We start from the raw sequence: 23399 nt of genomic DNA, 5'->3' as shown, positions 1-23399 counted from the left end.
CATGAAAATTTCTTACAGTGAAGACTTAGAGGTTATCTATATGATTATATATTTCAACAAGTGAAATTAAATCATTTCAAATGGCTTGCACCAAAGTATTGATTGAGTAACAGGGTTCAGAGAAAAGAAGCTGAATTTTTAATTTTAACCTATAAAATTAGAAATATTACAAAGATTTAGAAAGCAAGATATACTACAATTTCTAAATTTTTATTACTGATATTGTACTCAAAGTTTACTTTTAAAATCAAAGTTATCAGTACTAGTAAACATAAACAAAACTTTTCTAAAATCTTGGAGAGCAAAGCACTTAAATCCAGACATTTGAAAGTGACATTTAGAAATACTTGCAAAAGTTTAAAATATCACATAATGTAAATGTCATAACATTTACTAAAATAAAAACATACACAATTAATATTAACTTATAGGCATGTTGAACTAAAACATACTATGTTACCTAAACATGTGATCCTTTTCTTGATCAGAATCAGTTGTCAGAAGCTTACAAATAGTTTCTTCTTTGGTTAGCTGCTGCAGCCTTCCTTCCATTGGATTTAAAGTCAAAGAAAGTAAGTTGAAGATCTGAAAAGTTCACAGATCATTCAAATTTAATCATTACATATTACCACACTTAACTTATGATAATTTTTAAGTCTATGAAGGAAATTTTAGGAAGCTAGGGGACAGAACTGAGCATAAATTTTTATAACCAAGTAAATGTTTCCTAGAGCTGAAATAATAATCAAAAAACAAACAGCACTTATAATTCAAAATATTCAAATTAAAGGGAGATGGTAACCTGTATTATTAGTAAGATATAAAGTAAAAGTGAAACTTTCATTTTGATAAATAACAGAATGACTAGGTGCTAAGTTACACTAGATATTACTAAATGATGAAAAAAACACAAGCATGACTAAATGTATTTAAATCCCAAACACATACTTCATAACTATGTGGAGAAACTCCTTAATTTAAAAATATAACTCCTTAGGAAGCCAAGGTAATGTCATGCAATCAGGCAAAATGGCAGATCAAATCTCATTATAATGATTTATGATGTAAAATAACATTTGAGCTTCATAAACTTTATATGTTATGCACCCTAAATTAAACAAAACACTAAGCTAATTTTAAGTTTGCAAATTACCAAATCTTAAAAGAAAATGTGCAAATTTACTCAGTTTTAAAACTGTAGTATTAGCATTTGCTTTAGAATAATTTTGGAAATGTAGTTTTTTTTTTTTTTTTTTTTTTAGAAATCGTAGGCACATTTTCACATTGCATAAAATACTATCAAAAGGATTTTACATGCAGTAACAGTTGCATGGACTGGTGATTAAATGAAGGAGCTTTGGAATTTTACATACTTTAAAATTCAGAAACTCAATATAGAACTATCAAACTAGATAATTTAGTTTTACAATTACACCTCTTTTAATACTTGGTGTAAATTACAGACATCTGGCTAAAGATTAAAATTCAAACTAACTTTCTGCAAATCAAGTTATTTAACACATAGCAAACAGTTACTATTGAACTTAACATCTGAATGACAGAAGATCATATACACAAACGTTTTCACTGTATCATAAATCTTATATAAGTATAAGGAAGTATATTATAAAGGATTTAATAATAAAATGATCTAGAACCTATTAAAATTACAGAATAGTAAATTACATGATCCAATTCTGACAGCTTACTGGTTTTCTCAATATACTAAATACTTTTTAAAAAGCTGAACCAGCAGCCCAGCGCAGTAGCCTAGTGGCTAAGGTCCTCGCTTTACAGGCACTGGATCCCATAGGGGCCCAGGGTTCTAATTTTTACAGCTCTGTTTCCCATCCAGCTCCCTGCTTGTGGCCTGGGAAAGCAGTCAAGGATGGCCCAAAGTCTTGGGACCCTGCACCCCTGTGGGAGAGCTGGAGGAGGACCTGGGCTCCTGGCTTCAGATCAACACAGCTCTGGCCACTGTGGCCACTTGGGGAGTGAATCAGCAGATGCAACATCTTCCTCTCTGTCTCTCCTCCTCTCTGTATATCTGCCTTTCCAATAGCAAAAAATAAATCTTAAAAAAAATCAGAACTAACCTGAAATTTTCAAATAGTAATTACATGAGAGCCAGAACAGATTTTATTGTCAATTTAATTATCATCTATAAATATCTCTTGTTTAGTAGAAAGCTAGTATGACAATAAAAATTTTTACTTAGTTGGAGGAAAAATATATATCTAAACATTTAGCAGTAGCAGATATAGTATGATTACACTGTGAATCCTAACAAAATCATAGTTACACAAGTGACAACATGGCTTCTACAGAAAAATTAGCTTAACATATAGAATGATACCTCAAGATGTTTATTTCTTTTTGCAATCTCACTCGGTGTCTTTCCATCTCTGGTTTGCAGCATTTTATTAGCTCCAAGTTCAAGCAACTTCAAAACTACATTTTTATGTCCCTGACGTGCTGCCCAGGTTAAAGCCTTTAGGTGGGAAAGGAAGCATTGCAAGAGAAGACTGAGCGCATCTGAGACAGGAGATGTTTTCTACTGTATTTATAGCATAACAGAAAGAATATGGCTAACTAATGGGATGATAGAACCCCTTAGTTTCATTATATAAGGTAAACATATTTCCAGAGCTATGGTTGCAAGGCAGACAGCAATGCTCAGTGACTTGGTAAGAGCAGGCAGATGTTCTACACAGTGAAATTATGAAGGGAATAAAATGATTTGCTTATCATTGAAGTGTTTTCTACACAAAAGAATTGTTAGGTTTGTTACAGCCCACACTCTTGGAGTTTTACAACTTCTTTTTTTCAGGAATGAGTAATGAGTTAGGTCATCTTCACTCATTTCAGCTATTTGCTTTCAGCTTTTTTGCCCACCAAATACTGATTTTATCCCAGCCCTTCTGTAATTATTTTATTTTTCTCAATACATAAGCCAATTAAGTCATTTACTATCAAGCCTTATGTTCTATACTAACTAGATATGCTGCATTTTCAGTGATTGGTATTGTAGTAGTTCTGCTTATACCAGTATTGCCACAAAATATAATGTGCTTTGTGGTCTTGTCACTAAATCATTTATTAATTTCTTCACTGACTGGAACATCATTATGTAGTACATGTCTGCATTTTCTTCCTTTTTAAGAATGGAAGCACCCTTCAGTAATTATTACTTCCTAAATATCTTTGCAGAGGATGGTTAATAACAAAAATTTATCCATTTTATAAGCACAAGGAGCATTGTGAAAGTATTTCTCACAGTGTAACCATTCTCATCCTGGATGTTAACTTCTGCCCCATGAGCGACCAGCAGAGCGACAACCTGAGGGTGGCCGTCCCGAGCGGCGTACATGATCGGAGTCATGAGTCTCCTGAGGAGCAGCAGAAAAATACTTTTGTTGATGTTGCCACTGACAACCACTCAATTCCTTGAAATTAATCATACGCAGGAAAATAAACTAATTAGTTAAAAATCCTCTCCTAAAAAATATGTAATAAAGATAACTTTAAAAGTACTGAATGCTTACACAGCACCCTCTCGCGAAGAAACTTGCTTTTTTTAAAAATCACTAAATATGCCACGCTTTCCAATGTAAGCTTCATTAGCTGACATACACATCAGAAAATTACTGATACCCACACTATGTTTACATTGGGAATTTAGTGAGGGATGATGCGAGACTACTGCCCTCACAGGATATATTCAACTATAATTTTAGAACTTTCTTTCTTTCTTTTTTTTTTAAAAGATTTATTCATTTTATTACAACCAGATATAGAGAGGAGGAGAGACAGAGAGGAAGATCCTCCGTCCGATGATTCACTCCCCAAGTGAGCCGCAACGGGCCGATGCGCGCCGATCCGATGCCGGGAACCCGGAACCTCCTCCGTGTCACCCACGCGGGTGCAGTGTCCCAATGCCTTGGGCCGTCCTCGACTGCCCTCCCAGGCCACAAGAAGGGAGCTGGATGGGAAGTGGAGCTGCCGGGATTAGAACCGGGGCTTTCAAGGCGAGGACCTCAGCCGCTAGGCCACGGTGCCGGGCCCAGAACTTTATTTCTTAATGTACATCATTATGATTCTACTTTAGTTTCGGGCTGAAAGGATTTTATGCTGACTTGGAGACTTTGTATAATAAAGAAAGGAATCAATTCACTGGTTCAACCAGCTTACGATTTTCTAAGACTATTTTCTGGGAGGGCACAAAGGTTCCTCTCTAGTTTAACATTTCCTCTATACCCGGAACTTAGTTTCTTAGCCTATTGCAAAGGATAGCAGAAATATCCAATCAGTTCTGTCTGGCTGAATTTAGCATCACAGTTTGTTTTAAAGGATGGCTGAGATTTGGGCCCTTATCTTCCCAAATTGATCTGCCATTCAGATTTACATACACAGAACTTCAGACAAGAACTATAAAATAATGGCAGAATTCTAGATTTTGATCTCACTAAGGAAGTTCATGTTGCCTACTCATATAAGGCTTGTTAATAATATAAGTTACATCTTGAATATTATCACTTTACACAATGTCATTAGCATAAAACAATTCACAAATTTACCTGTTTCCTCTATTTTCTAACATATTGCAATTTGAATGTTTTATTTGAAATTATACGTTAAGATAGTTGTAGAACATTTTCTTTTCTACTCTGAATATCTCCTACATTAGACAATCTTTACAAAGTGAGGATCAAATTTCCTGGATAATATAAGCAAACATAAAAAAACAATCAATTCAAAACCTTTACCATATCTGTATCATATTTCTTTGTGTCTCTTCTCTGCCTCTTTACACATCTCCTTTCAATTTTTCCTAGAGCATGAAGCCACAATCAACCCACCACCCGTCTCAGCGTTGGCATCATTCATGGCTCCTTTCAATCACTCCTATCAGGTACCACTACTTTCATAATATATTCTTATATCCAAATTTAATGTAGATTTAATCTAATGTGGACACTCTAAATTCCACCTGTCATGGTGAAGTGCCAGTTTGTGTCTTGACTCCTGCTTCCAATCCAGCTTCCTGCTGTTGTACCTGGGAAGGTAGTGAACAACAGCCCAACTGTTTGGCCTTCTATCACTCAAGTGGGAAACTTGGATGGTGATTCAGGCTCCTGGCTTTGGCCTGGCCTAGCCTTGCTGTGGTCAATATTTGGGGAGTGAATCAGCAGATCAAATATCTACTTCTGTCTCTCCCCTCTTTCACTCTTATCAATTTTACATCTATCTATCTATCTATCTATCTATCTATCTATCTATCTATCTATCTATCTAGATGTTACATCCATATAAATAACATAAGTGTTAGAAAAGGTATGAGACCATTATAAACAAATTCATGCCAACAAATTTTGACAGTTCAGATGAAATAAACATTTTTTTAAAAAGGCACAAATTAATCAGTAATATGAATTGCTATTTTAACATATCACAAGAAACAAGCCTACACCAGCTAAGCTGATGAATTCTATCAATCAATTGATGACTTAATACCATTTCTATACAAACTCTCCCAGAAAACTGAAGAGAGGACAGTGTTTTCCAACTCACTCTTTAAGGTAAAAACTGCTTCAATATAGCACAGACATTGCAAGGAAATAAAGATATCCCAGTAATTTTCACTGCATATACATGCAATAGTTCTGAACAAATTTTGACAAAGAATACACAAACACACAAGGATTATACATTACTCACAGTTATCCTAGGAATGCAAGACTGGTTTATTTGATATTTGAAAACTCGATCATTGTAACATATTAACAAATGAAAAAAACAACTCAATAACTTCAAATGCTGAACAAATTTCTTATAAAATCCAACAAGTACTTCTAATAAAAAACTCCCAGCAATATAAAAATGGTGACTTTCTTAACTTCATAAGGGCATTTATGAAAAGCTTTACATCTGACATCATACATAATGATTAAAAAGGGAACGCTTTCCATGTAAGATCAAAAATGGGAGGAGAGGGGAGGGGAGGGGAGGGGAGGGGAGAGAAGCGAAGAGAAGGGAAGGAAGGTGTCCTAATACAAAATACAAAATACAAAATACAAAGTTTCTTTGGAGATCTCCCCAATCGAACTGCTGGACTCAGAACCCTAGCCAAGAAAAGACAGAGGACAGAATCAATCAATCAACCACCTCAGCTATATGTTGGGCAGCGAAATACTGGGCAAATGAAGACTCTATGATGGACTGTGACAATCAGTAGATTCTTCAATGACCTCACCGAGCTGGGAGTGGTGAGACTGGCAGCGATCCATAACTGGAGAACTATTAAAACCATTTGAGCGAGTATCTCAGAGCATGCCCCACATCCGGGACTTTGGGCGGGTGGGAAACTGGGTGGGGCTTCTCCCTCAATATCCCCCTTTACCTCAGATACATGAAGGAAACAATATGGACATAAAAGTCTTACCCACTTCCCTATAGCCCCTGAACCTTTATACCGTAATTAACTATGTAAAGAGTAAAAAAAAAAGAAAATACAAAATTAAAGGCAGAATGATCTGGCTATATAGAACAGTTAGCAGGATTATAAAAAATATACTCAAACTAGTAAATAAATTTACCAGTATTGTAATATAAAAGATCAATAATAAAAACTGTATTTCTATATACTATTAATGAATAACATGAAATAGAAATCTTAAGAATATCTTTTATAATAGTAGTAAAATATGAAAACAGAGACCTCTACTGCTATTGATTGGAAATACACCTGGCAGTTCCATACACACACCAAACACATGGATAGGTCTGCATATATATTACAGGCATTATCTCACTGACAATTGGGACCCAAAATCTCTAGCCTAACTACAGGTATTCAGAACTTGATTACAAGAGAGAATGTAGACTGTGGTTAAAAGCATGGACCCTGGAATCAAAACACATGATTTTAAATTTTAGCTCTACTATTTACTAGTTGTGACAATTAGCAAATTACTGTATATGACTCAGCTACTGTAATAACCCTGTAAATTAGGATTATAGTGTACAATTCAAAAAGTTTTATTAGGAGAATTAATATATGTGAAAAGCTTCACATATAAATGTTAGTTACCATTCACTTATTTAAAACACATTTGTTAAGCATTTACACATGTAACATACTATTCTAAGTGTCTGAGGTCCAGCATTATACAAGACCCAGTCACTGCCAAAACTGAGATTACATTGCAGTAAGAGCTGCTACTGATGCTTCAAGTAATCCAACTGTAGAACAGGTGTATTCCAAAGGTAGTTGAACTTGAAGATTATCTGCATGAACTAGACATTTTAGGAATTGTTTCAATGTAAGTCCCAATCAATGAAGTTTACAAAGATTTCATTAGTTAAAAGACTTCTAAAATTCTGTTTCCAGATCCCAAGGTATTTTTAGCTTAAAACATTTTTCTGAACAAATTTTTCAGTAACAGAAGCATAATCTCTCAATTTACTTACATCCTGCCAAGAACTCAGAGTAACATATTTTTCCATCCTGAGTAGAATACCATTTCTCTGTTAACAGAAATAGTGATTCAAAACAAGTTTAGTAAAATTCAATGTCTTTTATGCTTTAGTTTTAGATTAATCTGCTAAATCCCTAAATGATATTTATTTGTGGATTAGTTTGGAGAGGCAGAGAATGTTCCCATCGTCTGGTCCACTTCCCCAGTACCCACAACTGTTGGTGTTGGGCCAGGGAAGACAGGCAAAAACTCAGTCTGGGTCCTCCACGTGGGTGTCATGAACTGGAATAATCCTACTGCCTTCCAGGGTACACATCAGCAGGAAACTGAAACAGGAAGCAGAGCTGGATTTGAAGCAAAGCACTCTGACAGAAAAAGCAGTTATGACAATAGGCTTATCAAATGTGATATTTGTTGGGATTATTTCACTTAATGGCTTCCAGTTCCATCTGTTTTTCTGTAACGACAGGGTTTCATTCATTTTCATGGATGAGTCCCATTCCATGGTGCACACATACTGCATTTTTAATTCGATCATCTAATGATCAACACCTTGGTTGAAACCAGGAACCTGGAACTCCATCCATGTCTCCCACATGTGTGCAAGAGCGCAAGGGCTTAGGCCACCATCCAGTCTTCCCAGGCATGCTAGCAGGGATCTAGAGCCAAAGAAGGATGGACAGGACCTGAACTGGTGCCCAAATGGGAATTTGCAAGCAGTGGCTTACCCTGCTTTGCCACAATGTTGCCACTGTAGTATGTCTTGAAATCTGGTATTGATGTGTCTGGTTTACTTTTCAGATTTATGTATTATTATTTGAAAGGCAAATTTACACAGAGAGAAAAGAGGAGAGAGAAAAGAGGAGAGAGAGAGACAGAGAGAGAGAGAGAGACAGCTCTCTGGGCTCTCTGGGCCTATTCAAAGCCAGCAATCTGGAGTTTTTTCCAGGTCTCCCACAAGGGTGCAGTGTCCCAAGGCCTTGGGCCGTCTCCTACTACTTTCCCAGGCTCATCAGCAGGGAGCTGGACCAGAAATGGAGCATCTGGGGTTTGAGCCAGCACTCACATGGGACGTTGGCACTGCAGGGAGAGGCTTAACTTACTATTCCATGGTGCCTACCTCAGGCTTTATTTTCATTGTTTAAGACTGCTTTGGCTATTTGGGGTCTTGTGTGTCCTTACAAATTTTGAGGTTCTTTTCTAGATATGAGAACATCATTGGCATTTGACTGGGATCACACTGAACATGTGAATAGCTTTGGGTAGTAGGGGTACTGATATTAATCTTCCATTCCACAAACATGGAAAATTTTTCCATTTTTTTGTTTTCTATTTCACCAATATTTAAAAATTTTCACTATAGAGATTTTTACACCCCTGGTTACATTTATCCCAAGGTTTAAAAATTTTTTATAGCTATTAGAAAGTGGATCCTATAAAAAAAATAACCAGTATTGATAAACCACTGGCCCAACAAACCTAGAAAAAAGGTGGGGGGAAGACCAAAATTAATAAAATGAAAGATAAAGTAGATGTTTCAAATGGTGTGATTAAAGTAATAATAACTAGGGATTGTTACAAATAGTTTTATGCCAGTAAATTGGAAAATCTATAAGAAATGAATAGATTGCTGGATGCATACAATTTACTAGAAAGGAGGCATGAACACAGAATAGAATTAAGGTAATGCTTACTCCATTTCTTCTTAATCTATTCAAAATAATGGGAAGTCAGGGAATCCTCCCAAACCCCTCCGAGGGCAACATCACCTTAATTCCCAAACTAGAAAGTAATGGAACAAAAAGAACTATACGCTAATATCACTAATGAACAGATATGAAAAAAAAAAAAACCCTCATCAAAATTCTAAAATTGGGGCCTGGCATGCAGGCTCAGCGACTAGATCATCTCCTTGCACACGCCAGGATCCCTAGGGTGCTAGTTCTAATAGCTGTTCTATTTCATATCCAGCTCCCTTCTTGCTGCCTGGGAAAGCAAAAGAGTAGGGACCAAAGCCTTGCGACCCTGCACCCATGTGGAGACCTAGAAGAAGCTCCTGGCTTCGCATCGGCTCAGGTCTGGCTGTTGTAGCCAGTTGGGGAATGAATCAGAGGAGCCAAGATCCTTCTCTGTAAAGCTGCCTTTCCAATAAAAATAAATAAAACTTTTTTAAAAATTCTAAATTTGAACTCATTAAGACATCAGAAACACCTGGACCAAGTACAATTTATCCCATTAATGTAGGGATAGCTCAACATATACAGATCAACATGATGCATAAGATTAACCTAAGAAAACCACATGCTTTCCTTGTAAATGTAGAGACAGCATTAGAAAAATACAACTTTCTTTTTCATGTTTATCTTTCTTATTGTTATTATTATTTAATGATACAGTTTCACAGGCTCTGGGATTTTCCTGACACCCTCCCCAAATCCCCTACCCTCCACCCACACTGATTTCCCATTTCCCCTGTATTATTACAATAGTATAGTTTTTCATTTTTAGCCATAAGTTCATCATGGGCATGGACAATGGATAATGTCAGAGAGTCCAGCATCCTATTGTCAAGATAAATTTTAACAGTTTCATTGGATGCAATTCCACTAAGATCTGGAACCATGAAAAAGATGTTCACTCTCATCATCATTATTTAATACAGTTCTGAAATTTTTAGCCAGAGTCATTTAAGAAGAAATAAAATGATACAAATGAAAAATAAGGAAGTAAAATTAGGCCTGCTTGCAGATAACATGAGCCTTTATGTAGAGCAGCCAGGAGACACTACTGATAGAATACAGGGACTTTTAAAGAGAATTCAATAATGTTGCAAAATATTAAATAAACACAAATTAATATTCATATATACCATCAATGAATGCTAACATTGGAAAAAACTCATAAGATCAACTACATTCATAAATACCCATCTAACCAGGGTGAACCACTAGCTAATTACGACTTTAATTTTCACTTCTGTGATGGCCAGAGATATTTTTTCATATATTTGTTGGCCATTTGTATCTGAGAAATTTTTATTCAGGTCCTTTGCTCATTTCTCAACCAGGATAGTTTTCGTGTTGGGTTTTCTCATTTCCCTATATATTCTGGATACTAATCTATCAGAAAAATAGCTTGTAAATATTTCCTGTCATTTTATCTGCTGTCTCCTCATGGCTGATTGCTTCTTTGCTGTGTAGACACCTCTTAATTTGGCATAATAATCCCATCCTTCCAGTTTGTTTTTCCCCTCATTGTTCAAGTTTTTATTATTAAAAAGAATAGATTTTATAGATAAAATTCTGATAATCATATTCCCTCCCTTCTTCCTTTATTTTTTCCATTAATATTCTTTTTACATTATAGTCACAGGATTTAACGTAATACTAACCATAACGTTCCACAGGAATATAGACAAGATTATACACAACAACCAAATCGTAAGATGTTTCAGCTATACATTTTTTTCTGTGCTCTATATTAACTCTCATATGTCAGGGAAAACATATTTTCTTCTTGGGACTAGCTTATTTCACTAAGCATAATGGTATCCGGTAACATTAACCTTGTTCCAAAAGGCTAATATTCAATCACATATGTGCATGCTGTATTTTCTTTATCCTAAGTCATCAGTTAATGGATATGTCGTTTGATGACTTTCATTAGCTATTATGAATTGAGCTGTTATAAACATGGGGGGGTGCAAATAACTCTTTCAAATACTGCTTACTGTTTTTGTTTTTGCCTACACCAGTGCTGTAAAGCGTTTCCCGTAAGTTTTCTTTTTAAAAAACTTACCTGAAGTTATCAGCTTCCCAAAAAAACACATACTGTCATTATTTATCTTGCTAAACAGCATCACATCCTTATATTACCCGATCCAGAAACCTGAATCTATTCATGACTCCAGGCTATGCCTTCATGTCTAATAAATCAGCACTCTATTAATTTTATCATCTACTTCCTGATTTCATGTAGTCAGGTCTTAATCACTGCCGACACAGATTACTGTGACATCACCTGTAACAGATCCCTTTATTTCCCATCTATCTCACACCAATCCACTGCCTAAAATCGTCAAGGCTGTAACTGTTAACAGTCACTCTACTGCTCCTGCCATTCTACTTCATTTTAATTATCAGACTTAACAGAATTTATGTCATTAACCCCAAGATTTCTCTCCTCTGGATAGTCTTTTTATTCTAAAGATAGCTACATAACTTTGCAAAAATTTTAACAGGAACTTTTTATGAAGAGAATTTTAAATAAAAGTGTAGTCTTTATAAAATCATAATATGTTCATTGTCCTTAGAGTTTTCAATAGTCTTCCAAATTTAATTTATACTTTCAGTGCTCAGCACAGGGGTTACTAACTAGTAACTACCCAATGAGGACCCAGTTCCTCATTTGGTGGCTCCATGTTTACAGTGACGTTATGTACAACTGCCTGTGCCTGAAGCAGTCCCTCTCAGGCTTACCTGGCTGCACGCGCATCTACATCGACAGTGAATACTGACTCTACCTTCTTCACTTGGCCAAGTGACTGCAATGACCGGAGCTGAGCCAATCCAAAGCCAGGAGCCAGCTCGTTCGGGTCTCCCACGCGGGTGCAGGGTCCCAAGACTTTGGGCTGTCCTCGACTGCTTTCCCAGGCAACAAGCAGGGAGCTGGATGGGTAGTGCAGCTGCCGGGAATTAGAACTGGTGCCCATATGGGATCCTGGCGGGTTCAAGGCAAGGTTTTAGCCACTAGGCCACCGTGCCGGATCCCTTCTCCACCACTTTTAATCTTTCTATGCTGTAAGTGCCCTGTAGTCTGAGCTCTTTCAATACACTGTCTAATTCTTAAGGCAGGGACTGGGCCTTCCATATTCTACCTCTTTATTCTTAGCACATATTAAGTATTACATAGTTGAATTCACTAATGGTAAGTGGGATTTTTTCCTCATCTACCAGACTTGATCCTATCCTAATTTATGATAGTGAAGAGTGGGTTAAAATGATGAAATGTATGTATATTATGTAGCTGTAATTACTTTTCCCCCCAGACTGATACTGACCCTTTAATTTTCAATTTCTGACTATTCATTTCAACAAAATTTCCACTAGAGGGCACATGAAGAAAAGAAGAAACAATTCTCCATCTGCGATGGGAAAGAAAAGCAAAACAATCCATAGATTTCCACACTGATTTATTTATAACTTCTCTGCACCAGGGGTAAAACTGTTAGTTTGTTTTCATGTCATAGTGTTGTATAAACTCAGCATTATCTACTCTGCTTTACATCTCAAAACAATCAGTGTACAGCTGGGAGATTAGTGAAGCAAAAATAAGGTGAGTCAGACAATGGTGAAACTCCAGGAATTAGATAATCAGCTCTAGTGACCAGAGCCGTTTAATTTGATCAACCCTTCCAACAGGAAAAGTCTATAAAAGATGATAGAAATGGAAAACATTTGAAGGCACATGAAAAAACCAAAACTGCCAGACATGAAAGGCAAAAATTTTTAGAAGAAACATTTGTTGAATTCAGGCCAATGTTCTCTTCTGCTTTTTCCCTTGAGGCTTATGCCAACTTTTGGGCAGCGCTACTAGAAAGACATAACTTTAAACTTTCCCTTAGTGCTAACAAAACAAAAACTTCACAAAGAAAACATCAAGGATTATGTTTTTGAATATTTATACATTGCTTGAACTATGTGTGTATTCTGAGGGACTACATGTGAGCTACTCACAGCAAGTTCGGCATCCCCCAAAAGATGAAAAAAAATCAAAACTGGCTTTCAAGACCCTCAAACAGAATGTCTCAGGCAAACACTGCAACTCTGAGTTCATTGAAGGGACATGTGGGAAAAAGACTAATTCTGAAACCCAGCCTTCAAGCCCACCCACCCCTGATTAGATCAAGTGATGTTTCCTTGTTCTACAGCAAGAAAAGCAATTTCTGGAATCAAGTGGACCTGTACAAAGGTTCACATGTAATATCCAGGATTCATTCAACAGTCACTAGGTATTCTAATAGAACCAGTGACACAGAACAAAAATAGGTAATAAAAATAAAACTTTAGATGATATACGATTATATTAATGTCATTATTTCAAAAAATGGATTGTTTCTTGACCTTCTGGCTAAGAAGAAGTGTAGTATTTCAAAAAAGGGAGTGATAAAAGAAAAATAAGCAGACCTGCACTTTAGGGGAGAAGAGGTAATTAGAAACTGAAAAACTGAACGGGAGCAGTGAAGTTAGGAAGCTAACAGATTGGATACGGAAGACTGCTGACTAGGAAGACGGGCAAAGTGAATATACCCCATGTAAAACCCAGGAAGGCATGAACAAGTTCAAGAAAACAAGGAATATGAGTGCAGTGGTTTCAATTCCAACTTGAGAGAATAAGGCAAAAATAATAGCTTATTGCCTGAACAATTTCTCAAACAAAATACAGTGAACAATAGATTTTAAGTGGTATAATTCAACAAAAATACAGACTGCCTGGTCTGCATTGTTCAAACCCATTTGTACTACAGAGAATTTATGCTTTATGCTAACAGAGTGTGGAAGAAGAGAGCTGGTACCATGAAAGTACCAGTACCGTGGGTCAGCGCAGAGGTTCCGCCTACGCATTTGTTTCAATAATGACAGAAGCTGAAGAAGAAAAGAATTCAAGGAATAGGTGGGATGGTGGGAGAGTGCAGGAGGTACCAGGAAACAGAATAGGAATCACTGTTTACTTTTTTTTTTTTAAGATTTATTTATTTTATTTGAAAGGCAGATTTATATATAGAGAGACAGAGAAATCTTTCATCACCTGCTGGTTCACTCCCCAAACGACCACAGGGTTGGAGCTAGAAGCTTCTTCAGGTCTCCCATGTGGACACAGGGCCCAAGGATTTGGCCATCCCTGCTGCTTTCCCAGACCAAGCTCTTGCAGCCATCCAGGAAGGAAACTAGTGGGTCTCTCTCACTCCTCTGTAACTCTGCCTTTCAGTGTTTTTTGAATGAAATATAGAAAAATTACATGTAAATATTAGACCAGAAGTAACAACTATCAGTTTTGTATATGGCATGATTATAACCTTGGAAATCTATGTTAACTAAGAATTACTAAAAGTACTGAGTTTAGATGCAAGGCAGACTCTAAAGACTAAAAAAATGCAAATGGAGTAATATTACAATAGAAATGACTACCAATCAACTTGGATTTTAAAAAGAGAACTATACATTGCTTCTTTAAAAACACATAAAGGGGCCCGGCAGCATGGCCTAGCAGCTAAAGTCCTCGCCTTGAAAGCCCCGGGATCCCATATGGGCGCCGGTTCTAATCCCGGCAGCTCCACTTCCCATCCAGCTCCCTGCTTGTGGCCTGGGAAAGCAGTCGAGGACGGCCCAAAGATTTGGGACCCTGCACCCGCGTGGCAGGCCCGGAAGAGGTTCCTGGTCCCGGCATCGGATCGGCGCGTACCGGCCCACTGCGGCTCACTTGGGGAGTGAGACATCAGATGAAAGATCTTCCTCTCTGTCTGTCCTCCTCTTTGTATATCCGGCTTTCCAATAACAATAAATCTTTAAAAAAAATATAAACACACATAAAGGTTAAAGCAAAAGGATAGGAAGCAAAGCATTACACAAATGCTACCAAAGAAAGATTATATAGCTACTTTAGTATTTGACAAATATGGCACAATGATAGGCACTGCTAAATATACAAGAGGCATGACCCATAAAAGTAAAAAGTCAATGCATCAGGAATATGATGGGGTTCCATGTGAGCAAAAGGTGACCAAAATACAAGCAGAACAGGTCAGGAGATGCAAACAAAAGTCAGAAACGTGGCTAATTAACACACATAGCTTCACTACTTTTGACCCAAATGTGTATGGTTTGTTTTCCCATTGCTAACAAACTATTCAGCAGTTGAAACCTTATATTCAGTTCAACTATAATAATACTTACACGGAGTTAGTACCATATCCCACAGTTTTTAAGTTCAGTCTCACAAAACTCCCTCACTTTGGATGTCAACCACAAATTCTGGGCCTTATACTTCTGACGAACTAGGTAGAAATCTGAGACCTATGACCATCTATGTGCTTTAACTTTGATACACTGGCTCACAATGTTAGGAAAAAAGTGTATTTATTATTACTAATTCATTACAAAGGATAGAATGCAAGAATTATCATCACACTGTTGAGAACCAATTATTAAAGATAGATAATTTATAAATAGGAAATTATAAACTCATCAAAGAGTTTCCTGTTATTTGCTGTTTTTATTTCAGGAAAATTTTCTAAAGTTTACTCATTATCTTATTAGAAAAACTTCTATCTTGAAAGCAATTCTTTCAGTGGCCTATGAAAGTTTTGATCAACGCACAATGTGTTTTAATTTTCTTCTGAAAGATTCAAGAGGGAGAAAGAATCACATCTTTAAAGTAAGCAGTTTTTCACTTCAAATTTAGAAATTAAACTACATTAAGACAATAAAACTATCAATGAACTCCTCCCACAGACAGCAGAATAATAACCTAACAGGCATATGGAATGTATTTTTATAATCAAGAGTCATCAAAATATATTTAGTGGAGAATTAAGCTTACTTTTAAACTAGAATTTTCTTACCGTATACCAGACACTAACAAGATGAAGTGAGGTCAGAAGTTACACATCTTTTAAATTTACACATCTTTTAAATTGAGATAGACGTACTACATGCTGACAATATACCATAGACATTTCCAAGTGAGAAGAGGTGTGTGTACGTATTAGTCTACACTTTTTAAAATAAAAAAGCATTAAAGATATTCATCAAATCACATTGGTTTTTAAAAAACAGATCTTAAAAGACTAGGAGAAAATAACAAAATAAATAATTTCTACTGATATTTTTTGAATAAGCTCTTCCATTCTTTCTGAAAGAATATTTTTGTGACTTCAGCTTACATTTTCAGAACAAAGATATATCACATTTTTATCTAAGACCAGAAAAAAAGTTAATACTGTACATCACAATTACATCTGAATCTATCAACTTGCTCTAGTGACATTTATAACTAAATTTATATTTGGGGAAACAAAGCAACATTTTTCCCAAGCTATGTTCAGCTTATTAAAACATGCAGTAACATTCAACAAGTTAACAATCACACAAGGATTACGTCAAAACCTTGGGAATTAGTTAATGTGTGCTGTCTTATCAATGGTAATAAAACGTCTATTGAAATTAAAATGCCACCTCATTTACAAAACCTGTATCTTATGACTGAGCAACCTGAATATAACAGACTCCTTTATCAGAAAAACTGCCCTTTAAGTAAATATTTCAGTCCATTTTAAAAATAAGCGAAAAAATTAAGTTTTCAGCAAACTGGTATAATTTCTAAAAAAAGAAATGTTATTTACATAAAAGAGTACTTTAAAAAGTTCACGGACATGCAAACTATGAAAAAGCTAAACCTGAATTCCACATTTGTTTTTTAGCTAAATAAGTTTATCTTTCCACAGACTTTCTGAAGCAGCCCTATATTTTTATTCTTTTTAAAATTTTTTTGTTCATTTTTCCTTTTTTGCATTTGCTTTTGCCCCGATATTTTTAGAGGTTTATTATTATTCTAATATGAAATCAAAATGTGTAAGGCTGAATTAAAGAAAGCTTCAATTTTTCTCATGTATCCAATAATCTAATACAGAACTTGTATATCTTACTAATTTATAACATTATTTTTATTGAATTATCAATTAAAGAGAAAATAAGGAATGGTAAATTCTTTCCACAGCACAAATGCTACTAAAATTAATTTGATGGCTATTCATTTCCAGCTTTTTAGTTGTTTCCCCATTGTAGCAAACAAACTAAACAACACCAGCTCCCAGTACAAACTTTAGGGCCAAAAGAAACAAAAACAGTATGAAATTTTCATACTGCCAGACTACACTGTTACTTCAAAGTTAGTTCACTAGCAAGATCCACGAGAAACATAATTTAATTATTTATTATTTAAATCTATTAAGTAGTGTTATTTTACTATTAAATTACATATTTTTAATTAATTATCATTTGCATCCTTGAAGGTACATCTAAATCTGGTTTTCAATGTGTCTGCTATTTACCATTAGAAGGGGTAAAAAGGAGACTAAAAGAAAAAATAAGAAAATGTAATACAAATACCAGGTAGAGCTGTTTGTACCAACATGGAAAGCTGTCCATGAAATGTTAAATAAATTCTACTTCCGAAGCTATTTTAAGCAGTGATTTTAAAAATAAACCTGCATGGAAAAGAATCACAAAGCAGACATAAAAAGAATGATTAAAAAAATACTTTAGAAGATGTTGATTTCTGGTTCTAGTAAAGGCAGCCTGGATAATTTCTGCCAAAACCATGAAATCATCTAAGAGTTGAGTAAAAAATTGTTAATTTCTGAAAAATCTAAAAAATTAAGATGTCAAGGAATCACTGAACCAAAATCTAAGTGGCAGGGAAGCTAAAGACTTTGCTACCTGTAATACTTCATAGAAACATTTTTTAAAAAATGTAAAAGGACTACACTAAACACAACTTTCCATTAAACCCAGAAGTGAGTCTTATCTGAAGCCACTCTAAGGGTACTAATCCAAACTGCAGTACACATGTAAGTTTGCATCAGCTAATTGTCCTGAAGTACCCATCCAACTTCTAGCAGCAATCAGATCCATTGTTAAGCAGGTAGTATACCATATATGACAGAATAAAAATTCTTGTGAAATGACGTGCTAAAAATTTTCATGCAATTTTTACAACTTCTTGTTTAGTTGTTTAAATATTGATTACTCACTTTATAAGCCTATCCTTTCATATTGGATCAGGTTCCCACACCATGGCATTCCTGATATTTTTGGACTAGCAATTTTGAAGGGTGTCCTTTCCACTGTGTAATGTTTTACAGCATCACTGATCTTGATCCACTAAAACCTAGTAGCAAGACACTGCCAAATATCCCCTGGGAGGTAGAACAGACCTTTTCCAAGAAGCTAATCTTGTAGATGCTAGATCAAAATAATTTTTTTTTAATCTCAGCAAATATCTGCAAACTACCCAAAGCCATTTAGTACCTTCTAAGACTGTCACAGAAACTAAACAGCAAAAAGTACCTCGAATCAAGTATAGCTATTTCTATGTATCAGGCACGAGGATCACTATTATCTGAACCAATGAATATGAATAATAATTGTATTCACATCAGACATTTGTTACATAGGCTACCTGTGTTTTCATTTAGAAGACTAAAACATAAAGAAATGTATTTAGTAAGAAGATATCAAAGTAAACACAGCCAGATGAAAAAGATGTCAACAATTTAATTCAATTTTACTGACAATCCAATAACTAAAACATTTCCTGATTGTTTTCTATGTATTTAACACTACTACAAATGTTATTTTATAATTAGTGAGAACTTACGAAAAGGGAAACATTTTGGCAATATCAGTCATTATGTGTGAAACTGCTTAGCTGACAAGTGCTTGAGAGAGATACTGGATTCCCAAGCCTTACTGCTGTGACTCCATCCTCACAGCCCCTTCCGGTATGACTCACAGGAAATGATGGCTGACTGGCTTTCTTCACCCTCACTGCAAATGTTTACGACAGTTCACAAATATAAAGATTTGCAAGTTTAGCTTCATGATATCCCCTTTCTTTGATATTATAAACATGGGAAACATGATCTTATAAGCGATTTTTATGCATCAACTATTTGGCCAAAATAGGCATTACTTATGATTTTTAATAAATAATATGGTCAAATGTTTAACAGGAGATAAAATATCTTCAACACTTTTTTTTTTAAACAGATAATAAGGTTCTTACCTACAAGCAACATTTGGGTCAGCATTTCTTGAGAGTAGTAGTTCTACACACTTCAAAAGCTGTTCCTCTGAGCCACGAGCAGAACATGCAGTTATCAAAATAGTCTGCTTGTCTATGACAGAAAGGTGAGTAAGAACGTCCACATTTCTTTACCATTCAAAACATGCTACCTATTTTTGCACTCTAAAATTTACCCCAAGCATCTCACTCTTTGTAGTTTTGTCTTCCATCATCAAAACATAATTAGAAATGTACAATTCATTTCTTAACTTCCTTCTTCTATTCCTATTTCTTTAAGAAAACAAAACATGGCTAAAAAGATTCAGTGTGAACAGTTTTTGGCTGACCTGATTAGAACTTGTCTTACTGAACTCATCCTTACAAAATGATGATTTATATTGACTTCTTTTATTTCATGTATTCAACAGCACAGAGACAGCTCTAATTGCCAAATCACTGGCAGTCCATTTGAGTTGGTCTCTCCCGAACACATTCCATACCCCACACTCTTCTCGTCTCGGCTTCTATGGCACCAGCAGAGATCAGGGTAAATTAAAACAAAAAAAAAAAATGCCTCTTAACTGAGAATTAGGAATGCAAAATAGATCCCAGCCATAACTGACAGAGGAAGGCAGATTTTACTTCTGGTTGTGCCACTGAGAAGTAGGCCTCAAGCGATACCGTAACATGATATTATCCAAATGTTACAGATATGAAGATATACCTACTGCCCTTAAGTGACAGTTCTATCACATACTGATCTATTATGAGATCAATAACAGAAGCTAAATGCACATTCTGTGGAAAAAAAAAAAAACAGAGTGTTTATCACTGCAGAGTTTATAATTGGAAGTATTCCTCTAATTACAAGGAGGGAGAAGTACCAAAAGGAACCATAATTTTTTAGTAGAATTTTATAATCTTTCAAAATGATCATTCCTAAGTATAGCTTTCATTGGGTAGTGGTCTTAAACGACATAATAAAAAGAAAACCTAGTACAGCAGAATGAACACAGAACTGTTACGGCAAAAATTTACGTAACTGAGAAAAAGTAAAAATAGTTCGCAAATATCATGCTTTGTATATAATCACTGTGAAAATTAATTTTAAAATGAAACCAATACCTGAGTTAGGAAGTCAATTTAATTGTCTGTTAAAAATATATCTAAAATAAGCAATAAATCAATACAAAAATTAGATTTTCATAGACTCATGTTCTTCAAAAGCATTCAAAGCACTACTTTTTAGAAATTAATAAAAAACAAACATGGAATTAACAAGCTATTTTTCAAACAATTTTGAGTGATATAATTCAGAGTTGAGTTTAAAATTTCACAGGTTAGTTTTCAAGCAATTTTCTACAAAATGAGCAGCTTTCAGATATTATGCTCAATGCCTTTTTCCTTTAGAAATAACCAAAGCCCAGCACAGAAGTTCAAGGTACAGAATAATATAGCCAGTTATAAACATAAATTGGAGTCTACCTTTTTTGGCAAGAGAATTTTTCAAAATACATATGGTTTCAAATTTGATATTGTACCCTACTTACATTATACAACGAATACAATTTTTTTTTCCAAACAACTGTTTTTTTCCTCATAGCTTTGGAATGGCAGTAAGCATAAATCAGTTGGTTGCCTCAAAAACTTACCCTTCTCAAAGCTCGCATTAGCACCTCTGTCCAAAAGGACCCGAACCAGCTCTACGTTGGCGACACTAGCTGCATACATAAGGGGAGTCCATCCATATCGAAAACTGGAATCTACACTAATACCTGAAAATAAAGAAAACAAGCTTTTAAAAGTCCCACTACCACTACCATGAAGAAATCCCCCATCACATCCACTTAAGGCATATGGCCAGTAAGATATTACCTTGTCCTTTATTCTGGGAAGGGAATTTCTTGGTATTATGAATAAAGACAAATAGAAAATAAGTTGGACTTCACTTTGTTTCCACATAGTTACTTCATTCCTAAGGAACTCACCTAACCAATGTTTTATCACATAATAAATAAAAGCTCTATATTATGATAGGCATTTACATGCTATTATCTTCTTCCTACGGGAATTGGGAAAGGACTCAAAGGGACAGAATGTCTTTTAAATTAGATTATTACTCCTGCAATAATGTTATAGATCTGGACAGTTGCAAATATAGGTTGAATTTCCCTTATCTGAAAGCTTAAGATCAGAAGTGTTTCAGATACTAGATGTTTTTAAAATCTTTACAATAGTGTGTGTGTGTATATATACATACATATATATATATACATACATATATATATATATGCATAATATGACATCTTGGGGATGAGACCCTAACATAAACACGAAATTCATTTGTTTCCCATACACCTTATCCACAAAGGCTGAAAGCTCTTTCACACAATACTGTTAGTACAGCTGCATTCTGACATTCAGTAAAGGCGTGAAAATTTCCACTTGTAGCATCCTGATGGTGTTCAAAAACTTTTTGAATTTTGTAGCATTTCAGATTTTAGAAATTAATATTTCTTTTGTGTTACACTGTTTTCCATATATTATGAGGAAATTTTCATCAAAATTTCAGTGCATTTTCAGTAAATGTCGAGAAGTACTGTTCGATGCTGTCAGTCTTTAATTACCTGGCAGGCTATAAGACTAGGCCAGATATCCACAGGGATCCCTAAGTGTGGCCTTACGCCACCAAATGAAAACAAAATTAAAAATAAATAAAACAGCAGGGTGAAAGAACATAACGAAATCTACACAATTAGAAATGATGTTTGATCAACATTTTACACTATAGGCAAGTAAATACTAAAAATATGAAAAACGGTCATGGCAGGATAAGATTGGATCTCCTGCCTGCCACGGAAGAACTGATTTGGAAGTTAAGTAGGGTGATCTTTCAAATACGAGAAAAATAAGGCTGGCTGAACCCAGATATTATCCGAGTACTTTTTAAAATAAAGAGTTCCTGCAAACTTAGACAACTGAGTTGAACTAGCCCACATCGCTCACCAGAGTCTAGGAGTTCCTTCACTAGAGAAATATCTCCAGCCGTCAATGCTTTCTTAAATGTTTCACTCTTCTCTTCGATGGGTAATGGCCCCTTTAATCTCTAAAAAGAGAAAAAGTTTTTGTTTAAAAAAAAAATCTTACATATATTTGCTCCTGGCCACTGCAAGGAAACAATAATATTTGGTTAAGCACACAGAGGTTTTGTGTTTTTGCCCAGCAAAGTTTGTCAAGAATTCACGACCAAAACTATATTTAAAGGTAACTGATGGTGACTGGTCCAAATCCAAGGAAAGAACTACCTGGCCCTACGCACAGAACCCAAAGTTGGAGAACAATATGTCCATTTTAAGGGCTTGCCAAAACACAAATATCCACATTTCCACAGGTGAGAAAGTAGGGTTTTCTAAGTGTGGGTCCCCCCACCCTAGACAGCCAGGGGCTTCCGCCATTACCTGAGGTGTTCGGTCGAGATAGCCAATCTCCCAGCCGTCGTCCTCGCTGTCGCTGCTCTCCCCTCCGCCAGCCACAGCCAGGCCGCGGAGGGAGCCCGTCGCCGAGCCCGTCGCCATGCCCGCCTCGCAGGCTCCTCGGCCGCGTCGCGCCCGCTGGTCTCGGCGCCTGCGCACTGCCGAGGCGCGTCGCAGGCGCGGGAAGCGTGGCACGGGGAAGGGGGCGTCGCGTGGACTCTCCTGCGCAGGCGCGTCGCCGCGCACGGCAGCCCCTGTGGCTTGTCACGCGCGGATGTCTGAGGAGAACTTGGCGTGTTTGAAAGGGCCCAAGCGGGTTGCCAAAGCGCCCGCCACGAGCTCCTACCAAGGACTTTATGAAGTTTGTTTTAGGTACTTTTTCTTCGATTCTTTTACAACTGTTTTTGCTTGCCAAGGAGTGCCGAAACCGTGGCAGGAATACAAAGACCAGGACAAGGCTTTTGGAGCCATTTCTCAAATGCCAAACCTATTATTCAAGGTTTGCCCTCCTGGAGAAGGATTCCAGTTGGCCATAAGAAACGCACCCAGGACGTCAATGTGGCCTTGCATCCCTGCTGCTGTCCTGTTTATTGAGCTCTCTGCT

The 23399-nt window shown here is 36.1% G+C and overlaps 1 protein-coding gene across 2 annotated transcripts in view; it reads right to left on the bottom strand.

Moving 5' to 3' along the window:
- Positions 1-22909, bottom strand: part of ASZ1 (ankyrin repeat, SAM and basic leucine zipper domain containing 1) — a 58062-nt gene extending 35153 nt beyond the window's left edge. The window contains exons 1-7 of one of the 2 annotated variants that reach the window (XM_004592477.3): positions 22781-22909; positions 22329-22428; positions 20975-21097; positions 19323-19434; positions 3278-3389; positions 2357-2491; positions 461-585 (exon numbers count right to left, since the gene is read on the bottom strand). In XM_004592477.3, the coding sequence (XP_004592534.2) occupies positions 461-585; positions 2357-2491; positions 3278-3389; positions 19323-19434; positions 20975-21097; positions 22329-22428; positions 22781-22897 (824 nt within the window). In that variant the 5' untranslated portion in view covers positions 22898-22909. Of the gene's footprint in view, positions 1-460; positions 586-2356; positions 2492-3277; positions 3390-19322; positions 19435-20974; positions 21098-22328; positions 22429-22780 lie in introns of those variants that run through there. The other variant, XR_009247634.1, reaches the window with a different exon arrangement.
- Between the last annotated feature and the right edge of the window lie 490 nt (positions 22910-23399).

Source organism: Ochotona princeps, chromosome 25 (assembly GCF_030435755.1).
Source record: "Ochotona princeps isolate mOchPri1 chromosome 25, mOchPri1.hap1, whole genome shotgun sequence".
Classification (NCBI taxonomy): Eukaryota; Metazoa; Chordata; class Mammalia; order Lagomorpha; family Ochotonidae; genus Ochotona; species Ochotona princeps.
This window is presented reverse-complemented; position numbering and strand designations above follow the sequence as displayed.